At 45.5% G+C, this 13,288-nt stretch overlaps 1 protein-coding gene and 1 pseudogene across 2 annotated transcripts; both read left to right on the top strand.

The window, feature by feature from the left end:
* The first annotated feature begins 1,097 nt into the window (after window positions 1-1,097).
* On the top strand, window positions 1,098-1,495 carry LOC309823932 (small ribosomal subunit protein eS12-like; annotated as a pseudogene). Its single transcript has one exon. The product of its transcript is annotated as a small ribosomal subunit protein eS12-like (transcript).
* Window positions 1,496-5,727: 4,232 nt separating this feature from the next.
* On the top strand, window positions 5,728-6,840 carry CCL21 (C-C motif chemokine ligand 21). Its single transcript, XM_082656061.1, has 4 exons — window positions 5,728-5,859; window positions 5,960-6,080; window positions 6,176-6,358; window positions 6,440-6,840. The coding sequence occupies exons 1-4, from the start codon at window positions 5,793-5,795 to the stop codon at window positions 6,462-6,464; spliced, it is 396 nt and encodes a 131-aa protein (XP_082512187.1). The 5' UTR covers window positions 5,728-5,792; the 3' UTR covers window positions 6,465-6,840.
* Window positions 6,841-13,288: the final 6,448 nt, after the last annotated feature.

The following is a 13,288-nucleotide window of genomic DNA, read 5'->3' as shown; positions in this document are numbered from 1 at the left end:
AACTACTGAGCCTGTGCTCTAAAGCTCGCGTGCCACAACTACAGAGCCCACATGCCACACTACTGAAGCCCACGCACCTAGAACCCATGCTCTGCAACAAGAGAAGCCACTGCAATGAGAAGCCCACACACTGCAACAAAGAGTAGCCCCCACTCACCACAACCAGAGAAAGCCCAAACACAGCAACAAAGACCCAATGCAGCCAAAAATAAACATTAATTAATTAGTTTAAAAAAAAAAAAAAGAAAAACCAAGCTGGAGGCATCATGCTTCCTGATTTCAAACTATATTACTAAGCTACAGTAATCAAAACAGTATGGTACTGGCATGAAAACAGACACATAGACCAGTGGAATAGATTACAGAGCCCAGAAATAAACCCATGCATATACGGTCAACCAATCTTTGAAAGGGGATCAAGAGCACAAAATGGGGAAAGGATAGTCTTTTCAAAAAATGGTGTTGGGGCTTCCCTGGTGGCGCAGTGGTTAGGAATCTGCCTGCCAATGCAGGGGACACGGGTTCAATCCCTGGTCCAGGAAGATTCTACATGCTGTGGAGCAACTAAGCCCGTGAGCCACAACTACTGAGCCTGCGTGCCACACCTACTAAAGCCCACATGCCTAGAGCCCATGCTCTGCAACAAGAGAAGCCACTGCAATGAGAAGACTGTGCACTGCAACAAAGAGTAGCCCCCGTTCACTGCAACTAGACAAAGCCCATGCACAGCAATGAAGACCCAACTCAGCCAAAAATTAAATAAATTAAGAAAAAAAATGGTGTTGAAAAAAATGGATAGTTACATGTACAAGAATGATACTGGACCCCTACTGTACACCACTCACAAAAATTCAAATTAAAAACTTAAATGTAAGACCTGAAACCATAAAACTCCTAGAAGAAAACACAGAAGAAAATCTCCTTGGCATCAGTCTTGGCAATGATATTTTTGGATATGATAACAAAGGCAGAAATAAACAAGTAGGAGTACATCAAACTAAAAAGCTTCTGTATACTCTTTCCCTGCCTCCGCTGAGTAACTCAGAGGTGGAGGTTGGGGTACATTCAAGATTCAGTTCCACCCATTACCCACCACCATGGCCGAGGATGGCACTGGTGCTGGAGGTGCAATGGACGTTAATACTGTTTTGCAAGAGGTGCTGAAGACCACCCTCATCCGCAATGGCCTAGCACATGGAATTTGCAAAGCTGCAAAGTGTTAGACCAGTGCCAAGCCCATCTTTGGGTGCCTGCATCCAACTGTGATGAGCCTGTATAAGTCAAGTTGGTGGAGGCCCTCCATGCTAAACATCAAATCAACCTAATTAAGGTTGATGACAGCAAGGAACTAGGGGAGTGGGTAGGACTCTGTAAAACTGACAGAGAGGGAAAACCCTGTAAAGCAGCTGGTTGCAGTTGTGTGGTGGTTAAGGACTATGGCAAAGATTCTCAGGTCAAGGGTGTCATCAAGAAGTACTTCAAATGCAAGAAATGAACAAATTAAAGACTTGGCTCTTTAAAATAAATAAATAAATAAGCAAGTTTCTACACAGCAAAAGAAACAATCAACAAAAAGAAAAGGCAACCTAGGGACAGAGGAAATAGGAGAAAATATTTACAAACCATATATCTGATAAGGGGTTAATACCTAAAATATATAAGGAACTCCTACAACTCAATAGCAAAACAAACAAAAAAATCTGACTAAAAACTGGGAAAATGACCTGAATAGATAGTTTTCCAAAGAAGACATTCAAACAGCAAATTGGTATATGAAAAGATGCTCAACATCAATAATCATCAGGGAAATGCAAATCAATACCACAGAGATATCACATCACACCTGTTAGGATAGCTATTATCAAAAAGATAAGGAATGGAATATAACTTGGCATTAAAAAGAAATTAAATATTGATACATGCCACAGCATGGATGGACCTTAAAAACATTATGTAAGTGAAAGAAGCCAGACACAAAGAGCCACATATTATATGATTTTCCATGTGTATGAAATGCCCAGAAAAGGCAAATCCATAAAGAGAGAAAGAAGATCAATGGTTGTTAGGGGCTGGACAGAGCGGGGGGGGGGGGGGGGGGGGATGGGGAATCAGTGCTTAATGGGTATGGAGTTTCTTTTTGAGGTGATGAAAATATTCTAGAATTAGATAGTGGTGATGATCACAAAACGTTGTGAATATACTGGAATCCACTGAACTGTACACTTGAAAATGGTTAAAATGGTGAATTTTATGTTATATAAATTTTACCTCAATAAAAAAAAGGATGAGGAAAAAAAAAAAAGATAAGGGATAAGAAATGCTGGAAAAGGTGTGGAGAAACTGGGAACACTTTTGCATTGTTGGTGAGAATGTATATTTGTACAGTCATAATGGAGAACAGTATGGAAGTTCCTCAAAAAATTAAAAAAGAAATACCATATGATCCAGCAATCCCACTTCTGGGCATATATCCAAAGGAAATGAAATCACTACCTCAAAGTGATATATTCCCTTGTTCCTTGCATCATTATTCACAAGAGCCAAGATATGGAAACAACCTAAGTGACTGTTAATATAATAGATGAATGGATAAAGAAGATGTGAGAGAGAGATATATATATACACACAATAGAATATTATGCAGCCATAAGAAAAAGAAGGAAACCCTGCCATTTGTGACAACATGGATGAACATGGAGGGCATTATGCTAAGTGAAATAAGTCAGAGAAACACAAATACTGTATGGTATCACTTACATGTGGAATAAAAAAAAAGGTCCAAACACATAGAAATAGAGAGTAGAATGGTGGTTGCCAGGGGCTGGGGGTGGGGAAAATGGGGAGATGTCTATCAAAGGGTACAAACTTTCAGTTATAAAATGATTAAGTTCTGAGGATCGAACGTACAGCATGGTGATTGTAGTTAATAATACTGTATTGTGTACTTGAAATTTGCTAAGAAAGTAGATATCAAGCATTCTCACTACAAAAAAAAAAAGGAAAAGGTATAGCTATGTGAAGTGATGGAGGTGTTAATTAACTTGATTGTGGTAATTATTTCACAATGTATACATATATCAAATCATCATGTTGTATATTTTAAATGTATACAATTTTGTCAATTATACCTCAGTAAAGCTGGGGGAAAAAAACATAAGGGGAAATCTTCATGGCTTTGGATTTGGCAATGGTTTCTTAAATATGACACTAAAAACACAGGCAACCAAAGAAAAATAGATAAACTGAATTTTAAAATTTTGTGCATCACAGGACACTATCAAGAGAGTAAAAAGATGGAGCTGGAGGAATCAGGCTCCCTGACTTCAGACTATACTACAAAGCTATAGTAATCAAGATAGTATGGTACTGGCACAAAATCAGAAATACAGATCAATGGAACAAGATAGAAAGCCCAGAGATAAACCCACACACCTATAGTCACCTAGTCTATGACAAGGGAGGCAAAAATATACAATGTAGAAAAGACAGACTCTTCAATTAAGTGGTGCTGGGGAAATTGGACAGCTACATGTAAAAGAATGAAATTAGAACACTCCCTAACACCACACACAAAAATAAACTGAAAATGGATTCAAGACCTAAATGTAAGGCCAGACACTAAAAAACTCTTAGACGAAAACATAGGCAGAACACTCTGACATAAATTGCAGCAAGATTTTTTTTGACCCACCTCCCAGAGTAATGAAAATAAAAACAAAAATAAACAAATGGGATCTAATGAAACTTAAAAGCTTTTGCACAGCAAAGGGAACCATAAACAAGACGAAAAGACAACCCTCAGAATGGGAGAAAATATTTGCAAATGAAGCAACCGACAAAGGATTAATCTCCAAAATATACAAGCAGCTCATGCAGCTCAATATCAAAAAAACAAGCAACCCAATCCAAGAATGGGCAGAAGACCAAAATAGACATTTCTCCAAAGAAGGCATACAAACCATAGATGGCCATAGATGGCCAACAAACACATGAAAAGATGCTCAACATCACTAATTATTAGGGAAATGCAAATCAAAACTACAATGAGGGGCTTCCCTGGTGGCGCAGTGGTTGAGAGTCCGCCTGCCAATGCAGGGGACATGGGTTTGTGCCCCGGTCTGGGAAGATCCCACATGCCGCGGAGCGGCTGGGCCCGTGAGCCATGGCCGCTGAGCCTGCGCGTCCGGAGCCTGTGCTCCGCAATCGGAGAGGCCACAACAGTGAGAGGCCCGCGTATCGCAAAAAAAAAAAAAAAAAAAAAAAACTACAATGAGGTATCACCTCACACGAGTCAGAATGGCCATCATCAAAAAATCTACAAACGATAAATGCTGGAGAGGGTGTGGAGGAAAGGGAATTCTCACGTACTGTTGGTGGGAATGTAAACTGATACAACCACTATGGAAAACAGTATGGAGGTTCCTTAAAAAACTAAAAATAGAACTATCGTATGACCCAGCAATCCCACTACTGGGCATATACCCTAAGAAAACCGTAATTCAAAAAGACACATGCACCCAAATGTTCATTGCACTATTTACAATAGCCAGGATATGGAAGCAACCTAAATGTCCATCAACGGAGGAATGAATAAAGAAGAGGTGGTACATATATACAATGGAATATTACTCAGCCCTAAAAAGGAACAAAATTGGGTCATTTGTAGAGACGTGGATGTACCCAGAGAGTGTCATACAGAGTGAAGTAAGTCAGAAAGAGAAAAACAAATATCATATATTAACACATATATGTGGAATCTAGAAAAATGGTATAGACGATCTTATTTGCAAAGCAGAAATAGAGATAGAAACATAGAGAACAAATGTATGGATACCAAGGTGCAAAGGGAGGTGGGTGGGAGGAATTGGGAGATTGGGATTGACACATATACACTATTGATACTATGTACAAAATAGACAACTAATGAGAATGTACTGTATAGCACAGGGAACTCTACTTAATGCACTGTGGTGACCTAAATGGGAAGGAAATCCAAAAAAGAGGGGATATATGTATATGTATAGCTGATTCATTTTGCTGTACAGTAGCAAATAACACAACATTGTAAAGCCACTGTACTCCAATGAAAATTTTAAAAGAGAGTGAAAAGACAACCCACAGAATGGGAGGAAATATTTGCAAATCATATATTTGATAAGGGTCTATTATCCAGAATGTACAAAGAACTCTTACAATTCATTAGTCAGATTTGTATTTTAGGAACAGTCCTCAGCCTGCTTGAAGGAACAGGAGAGTGTGGAGCCTGGAGTGAAACAAGTGTTCCAGAGGAGAGGCGGTAAGGCCTGCACCAAGACAGTGGCTGGGGATAGAAGGAGGGCCTTTCAGGGACTTCCCTGGTGGTCCAGTGGTTAATAAGAATCCACGCTTCCACTGCAGGGGGCGCAGGTTCGATCGCTGGTCAGGAAACTAAGATTCCCGCATGCCACCTGGCACAGCCCAAAAAAATTAAAATTTAAAAAAAATTTTAATTTTTAAAAAAAAGGAGAGCCTCTCAGATTCAACTAATATTGAGGAGGTAGACTCAGGCAGCTTGGGGGACTGAATGGCTGTGTGAAGTTTTCATTTCCGCATACTAGTGAGGCTGGTTGCCAGGACAGGATCTGTCTTTCAGGAAGGAAAAGGAGGGAGATCCCTATACTTGCCTGGACAGAGTAGCTGGGGATGGGGGAAGTGAAAGTGTCTGCCTGCATAAATAGGCGGCACACCAGTCCCAGCCCACACACGGACCCCCAGTTTGGAGCTCTCCACCTCGCCCGAGCTCTACCGTGGCCATGGGTCAGTCGCTGATTCTGAGCATCCTTGTCCTAGTTCTGGCCTTCTGCATCCCCCAGACCCAAGGTATCAAGGAGGGAGTTGCCTAGGATGGGGGCAAGGGGGTGGAGAGGCCGGGGTAGGAGCCTCCAAGCAGCCCCTCACTCCCTGTGAACCCCACCTGCAGGCAGTGATGGAGGAGCACAGGACTGTTGCCTCAAGTACAGCCTAAGGAAGATTCCCACCCACGTTGTCCGCAGCTACCGGAAGCAGGAACCAAGCCTGGGTTGCCCCTTCCCAGCTATCCTGTAAGTGGGTACAAGGGGGTGGGTGCAGGCTGGCAGCTGAGTGGGAAGGCATGATGGGCAAGACTAAGACAGGCTTGCTAACCCCTGAACCCTAGGTTCTCACCTCGGAAACGCTCTCAGCCAGAGCTATGTGCAGACCCTAAAAAGGCCTGGGTGCAGCAGCTGATGCAGCGTCTGGACAAGCCAGCAGCCCCATGGAAACCAGCCCAGGACTGTAAGAAGGACAAGAGGGCCACCAAGTCTGGCAAGAAGGGAAAGAGCTCCAAAGGCTGTAAGAGGTAAGGAAGCTAAAGGGACGGGGGGTGGGAAGTGAAGGGGAGCCTTGATCATCCCCTCAAAGCCCTCTTCTGCCCTCCCAGGACTGAGACCCCAAAAGGGCCATAGCCCAGTGACGAGCCCGGAGCCCAGGAGGTCCCCACCAGTCTCATCAGGGCTTGGAGCCCCAGCCCAAGGGACAAGAGGTGGGCTAGGAGAGAAGGAGGACTCAGGGGGCCCAGAGCAGCCACCCCATGCTGGCCTCCCCTCACCCCTTCTCCAGCTTCAACCACCCCTTCTGTATACCCACCCTACCCTGCACGGCTGAGCTGCCCACATCAGGCCAGGCCTAGAGAGGCAGAGAAGGGAAAGTCCCATAGGAAATGTGAGAGGTGGCAGCAGGACTGTCCCCTCTGAGGAAAGGTCACCCAGGGCCCTGGACCTGACCGTGCTCCACACTGCACCCACCTCGTCTTTGTAAATATGATTTATACCTAACTGAATAAACAGCCATTCTGGCCTTCCTCCCAAGTATCTGTTCCTGTGTGTTTGTGTCCACAGAGAAGCCACTGTCACCACAGGGTGGAGTCACACACTCTGGGGTCCTGGCCAAGAGCTCAGGCTGGCAAATTCTATATCCTCACCCACCCCAAGAGTTTCCTTGCTTCCCAGGTGCCCAGACCTGTGGGCAATAAAAGGGAGGCTGACAGGCAGGGTGGGACTTGGGCTGCCCCTGGTCTCTGAGAAATCCCTGCCAATGAAGAGACAGTGGATCCCAGGCACATGTCCCCAACAGCTCCATAGGCCTCTGAGACCCTGAAGAGATCCCTTCCCTGATTCTGCCCAGCATTCTTTCACTCCCAGCTTCACCGGGGACTGCCTCCCCTTTCCTTGGGGTCTACTGGAGGGAGGCGGGAGCCTGGGCCTGCCGGTAACACAGGTGAACACAAGTTCTACTGAAACCTGCCCTACGCAGAGTTCCAGCCCTGGGAGCCCTCGAGAGCCCCTATCTCCTCCCAAAGACCCCAGAGGACTCCCTTCCGCCCTGACCGGTGAAGCAGGGTCTATGACCTCTCCTTATTGTTTGATGGGGCTATGTGCTCTTTATTCCTGAGTTCTCTGTTCCTCCCTCGGCTTCCTTCCAGTTGGGAAAGCATCCTCCCCTTCCCTTTTCTCCTTTCTCCCCTAGGCGGGGCCTGGGGCACTTTAGCCCCTTTAACCTCTTGAGGCCAAGGAATAAGTCTCCAATGGCAGGAATTTGGAACCCCAGAACTCAGATGTAAATTAGTCTCCTCTCCAAGAAGGCTCCAGTCTAACTCTCCTCTACCTCTCCCTCCCCAGAGCAGAGATCCTCCAATTCCCCGCTTCGCCCTTAGGCTAGGAGAGAGAGGACCATTAGATGGGGCCAGGCCACGTGGGAAAGAAGGGAACAGATCCTGGGAGAGGGGCAAGGAACTAGAGGTGGTTGCCACCACCTTCTCCTTCCACCGGGGCCTGCGCATGCCACAGCACTTACCGCTTATTATAGTCATTAAAATATTTGCTCTCTGCTCCTTCTGAGTACAGTGAAGACAGGGGATGCTCCCTACCTATCATCATGCGGCAGGTGTGATCTTAGTCTACAAACTCAGATGTTCAAGATTTACTGTACTTTAAAATGTTCTTTCAGGAGTTCCCTGGCAGTCCAGGGGTTAAGACTCGGCACTTCCACTGCCAGGGCCGGGGTTCAATCCCTGGTCAGGGAACTAAAATCCTGCAAGCCACATGGCATGGCCAAAAAATAAAATAAAATGTTCTTTCAATGAACCTACTCCAAGCCCCTGCACCAGAGCGCTGGCATTCTTGGGGTCCCATCTGCCAAGGGCTGTGCAAAGGTCAAAGAAACAGCAAGGCACAGGAGAGGCTTCCTACATGCCCTCTACCTCATCCCATCATTGGACATCAGTCTCACCAGTGAATGCTTTGGCCCCTGTGTTCCCAGCAGGTATGACTCCCCAGGTCCTGGACTCTCAAACTCTTAGCTCTGTGCCACATTTGAGCCATGGGAGCTCAGCTATGAGAGCCTCCGGGCTTGGACCTAGCTTCCCCAGACATCTCCCCAGAGCCATCTACTCAGGTGGCTTGCTTGCTTCATCCCAGTCAAGGATTAAAGCCCACTGCCCATACTGGCTGGACATACACACCAATCCCCTCCACAGTCTTCAAGAACTCTCTCCAAAACCCTCCCTCTTCCCAGTCCCTCCAAGGTATAACCTCTTCCCAGGTTTGCTTTAGACTTTTACAAAGACAGAAGGGACTCTAATATCAGGGTGCTACTACTCTCAGCCCTACCAAAACCCTCGCTTGCTCTAAAGAGAAAAGAAAATCATCAGCAAAAAGAGAAAAAAAGGAAAACATAGGCAAAACAAAACAAAACTTCATATTTCACTAAATTATCCTGCCACACTGCATAGCTGGTATTTGCCTCAAGCCCTGCCCTGATTAGCATGCAATATAATATCTATCTTATCAGAGAATGAGTCCCTACTGTCCTTTTCTGCCTTCATCTTTGACAATACCGTCCTGTTCTTTCTTCTTTCTGTAAGATTCATAATTCAAAAAAATCAAATAATACATACTCATGGTTAAAAAAAATCAGAAAGTACCAAAAGGCTTATTCTGAACAACCATTTCCTGCAACTTTCAAGCTACTTCCTCTAGGACTTAGTGCCATATGTCTAAATACTTTGTTCATACCTCTGTTTCTTCATTTACCTATTTTTAAAGTTATCAATTGAGGGACTTCCCTGGTGGTACAACGGTTAAGACTCCACGCTCCCAATGCAGAGGGCCTAGGTTCGATCCCTGGTTAGGGAACTAGATCCCACATGCATGCCGCAATTAAGAGTTCATATGCCACAACTAAGGAGCTGGTGAGCCACAACTAAGGAGCCTACCTGCTGCAACTAAGACCCGGCGCAACAAAATAATTAAATTTTTTTTAAGTTACCTATTGACTTCCTATTATAAAAAGTGGAGATTTAGCTCTCTTACGAACCCTCTTCTCCTGTCACCCTATCCTCTAAATATAGCTATACCACTATATTTAGACGATGATCAGAATTTACATTATGATGACCATGTAAATGTTGTTCACTGCAGAGCAAGGTAGCGTACTGTGCTTACTTTCCTTTTGTCACTGAGCTTTTTGTTTTTCATAAAGATTCAAATTGTTCTTCCTTTATTTAAAATACCTCTACCTTCCCATTATCATAGCCTCAGTATTTTTCAAACACTTCATCATAGGATTAAAGACCTAATGTTTAAAATATATGTTATAGAAGACAATATAGGTGAGGGTGGTTATAACCTTGAGGTAGAAAAAGAACTTGTTAAACATAAAACCATAAAACACAAACCACAGGGGGAAAGATCAACACCACCGAATTCAAAGACAAGTAGGAGTTCAGGGTAAAGATGGCAAATTAAACACAGGAATTTATTTTCACTCCTTCTTGAGCCCCAACTAAAACTAAAGTAAGTGTTTCTAAGGACTTCCCTGGTGGTCCAGTGGTTAAGAATCTGCTTTCCAATGCAGGGGACGTGGGATCGATCGGGGAACTAAGATCCCAAATGCCACAAGGCAACTAAGCCCGCGCTCCACAACTAGAGAGGCCACGCTCCACAACAAAGACCCAGCGCAGCCAAAAAATAATAATAATAATAATAAAATAAATAAAGTAAATGTTTCTGGTGTGTGTATACATTTGTAAAGGCATCAAATCACAAAGACCCGAATGGGAGGGGAGATAAAAGTAACTTTCCAGAAGATTGCTGTTTAGATAAGTAAATATTTCAGTAAAAATAAGTATAAAGCATAAAATGAAATTATAAAGTTGGAGGACTTCCAAATTGATGCTCATGCATACAGTAAAAAGAAATATTTTACTGAATACTAGTCTGCCAGTGTTCAACAGAAAGACAATTAATGGCTTTTACTAGAAATGTGAAAAGAAAAAAATTCCAAAGATCAGTCATCCCCCAAATTTACAAAACCATCATCAAACAAACATGAAAACTCACTGTAACCCCTGGAATTTCCTTTAACAGTAATTACTATCTTCTAACAATGTCACCCTCAGTGCCATTCAGAAAATTACCAATACCATGTTTTCAAATGATTTCAGCACTATCTCTTCCATGAAATGATAACACACCCACACACAATTACGAAATGGTGGGCCAGCTCCCTCTTGTCAGTGTTGCCTCAAAGTCTGAAGCCTTCTGCTTCCCCTGGCTCACTCCTTCTTTGTAAATCCTTTAAGGGCCTCTTTAACACAAATGTAAAGGATGGACGGGGCTAGTAAGAGCTCCCAGAATTACAGCTAATAGAAATGTCTTAACAACCTCAGTCATATGAACTGGAAACTAATTCCAAACTGAGCAACCAGATTTCTTAACACTCCTCTCCCTCCATGGTACCTGGGCCACATGTTCGCTAGCCACTATTTCATTCTTTACTCATCAGTCATTAGAGGGACATGATCACCAATGACAGGATCTTTCTTTTGACATCTTCAAAAATGGGGTACTATGGGGCTACCAGCACAGCACCACTGACATATTTGGCATCTTCTGCCCAGCTTTATGGCACAGGAAGGTCAGGGGGACTGGGTCTATACTTGCTATTTATGAAAGCTCAAAATTAATTTGTTTCCTAGCTTTAATCATTTACCTGTGAAAATGTCTTCAGCTTCAACTGACCTCTTTTGTGAAGTTCTTTTTCTTTGCATGTCCAGGTGTTATTTATCCTTGTATTTGGGGACAAAGTGATGCTATTTTGTTAAAAATCATCAATGTATCTTTCCTTTGCCATCAATGAATTACGACTTTTATGAGTGTTGAAATTGCCAAGGCTTTTTCTAATGCCTATATTTGGTATTCTTCTAGCGGTGGCTCTTCTGCAGTTCCCCTACAGAGATTGTGTTAGCTAGCTATGTCAGGAAGCCGAAAACTTCATTTTCTTCAAGAAATCCATTTCCCAGTTGGTGGCAAACAAAAACACCCCAGGGAAACTCTGATGCCATGTTCTTGAAGACTTTTGTTTTAGAGTCCTGGATTGTGCTAATAATAAATTTCAATCTAATATTAAATGAATAACCGAACTCCACCTGTGATTACCTGAGCAGCCGGCGCCAATTTCGGTTCACAATACCCACAGCGGACGGGATGTTAAACTCCACTTGGCCTCATTGCCCGACTCCGCCACTAGGAGGCAGCATCGTCGTCGCGGTCCTCCGTCCTCCAAAGGCAAACAGGCTTGTGGGTTGAACACTACTGTTCTCATTTCCTTCATCTTTCTGGGATTTTTTTTCCCCCTTTATTATTTGTCCTCAAATGTGTCTCATGCTAGACCAGGGGTCTAGAATTTTCCCATGTCCACTGATGAGCAGGACAAACTCGTTTTCCGTCCCTGTCCAGGTGAAAGCACTTCATCCTCCGGCACCGAGCGAGCGTCGCGCCGGGCACACAGTTAGGCTTTCAATAAACCTTGAAAGCCTATGGTTTCAACCTAAAGGTTGAAAGAAACCTTTCTTAGAGCTGGCACCGTAATTACGTGGTTTAAGGAATCAATCGGGTGCGGGTTATTTATGTTGCGAAGGAAGTCCCGGAGGTAATGTGAACTTCCTTCAGCCTTTAAGACAAACATTGCTTCCTGTCTTCCACGTTGGGTGCCCTGGCCTCAGGATAAATTGGGAATACTTGGGGTGGGGAAGACAAATACTCACGGAAAAACACCGGCCTCCGGCCGCCCATGCGTCCCAGCCTGCCCAGCCGAGTACCCGCGGATTCAGGGGCCCGAGTGGCAGAGATTTGGCGGGACAGCCGCTGTGCTCGGCCCGGGGTAATCGCCGCTCGGGGGCTTCCCGAGCCCACGCCGACCCCAGGTCCTGGAGCTGCGGGTCCCACCCGCAACCCGAGTCTCCCTTCTGCACGTTCCGCCCGTGTGCCGGGACCTGCGCGCTGGGACCCGGGGCCGGACCCTCGGCCTCGGGACCAGCTGGGGCCTGGAGCGGGGACAGCACCAGAGGCCGTGCCAGGCCCACGGACTTTGGGCCCAACGCCCTTCTCAGTCTCTCTGAGCAGCCCGCCGGGTCAGGGCCGCATCCCGCCCTTGCTAGAGCACCCCCCACCCGCCAGCGCCCACCCACCCCTCAGCCAGACCGGCGCCCACTCCAGAGCCTCCCTTCCCAGGCTGGTGCGCCCTCTGCAGGCCTGGGAGAGGAGACACATCAGGCACAGACGTGGACACAGAGCCACAGCTCTCGCTCTCTCTCACTCTCACACACACACACACACACACACGCGCGGATGACGGGCACACCAGTCACGCTCAGCCCCAGGGACACAGCTCCTGATACTCACATTCATCCATTCAACAAACATTTATTAAGCATCTAATCGAGATGCTCTCCACAACCGTTTACTCCCTGGTACTCCCACTCCTACCATGGCCTTGGTTGACTTTCCCGGCCTCGCTGCTGCCTTACCTGCCTCGATGGCTAAAGTGCCCTCCACCCAAGATCTCCCACCCCTGCGGCATGGATTTGATCAGATCAGGGAGCATGAAGGCTGAGCGGGCTCCTTGGGAGAGTGTGGTGCCAAGATGAGCTGAACTGCCCTGAGCTGGGAGATTTGTCCAAAACTCACACTGAACCAGGAACCCCAAGAAGGCCACGTGGCTGAGAAGAGGGTGAACTAGGCAAAGCAGGTAGCACACTGAGGGCTCTATGGGTGTGGTCAGAAACTGTTTCAAACCCACCTCCCTGGTCTCCACCACCCCACCACTGGATCATTTAAACCAATGGCTGGGGAGTTGGTGCCTTAAACCTTCCACCCATAGGGCCTATGCCCTCCCCCTTTTTGCCATGATAGAAGGTACCATCAGAACACCTGACAGCTGTCACCTTCCC

The sequence above is a fragment of the Grampus griseus genome (assembly GCF_964374135.1).
Source record: "Grampus griseus genome assembly, chromosome: 6".
Lineage (NCBI taxonomy): Eukaryota > Metazoa > Chordata > Mammalia > Artiodactyla > Delphinidae > Grampus > Grampus griseus.
This window is presented reverse-complemented; position numbering and strand designations above follow the sequence as displayed.

Coding starts and splice junctions, on each gene's coding strand:
- CCL21 (XM_082656061.1), top strand. CDS start 5,793: ATGGGTCAGTCGCTGATTCTGAGCATCCTTGTCCTAGTTCTGGCCTTC. Junction 6,081..6,175: donor TGCCCCTTCCCAGCTATCCT/GTAAGTGGGTAC, acceptor CCTGAACCCTAG/GTTCTCACCTCGGAAACGCT. Junction 6,359..6,439: donor AGCTCCAAAGGCTGTAAGAG/GTAAGGAAGCTA, acceptor CTGCCCTCCCAG/GACTGAGACCCCAAAAGGGC.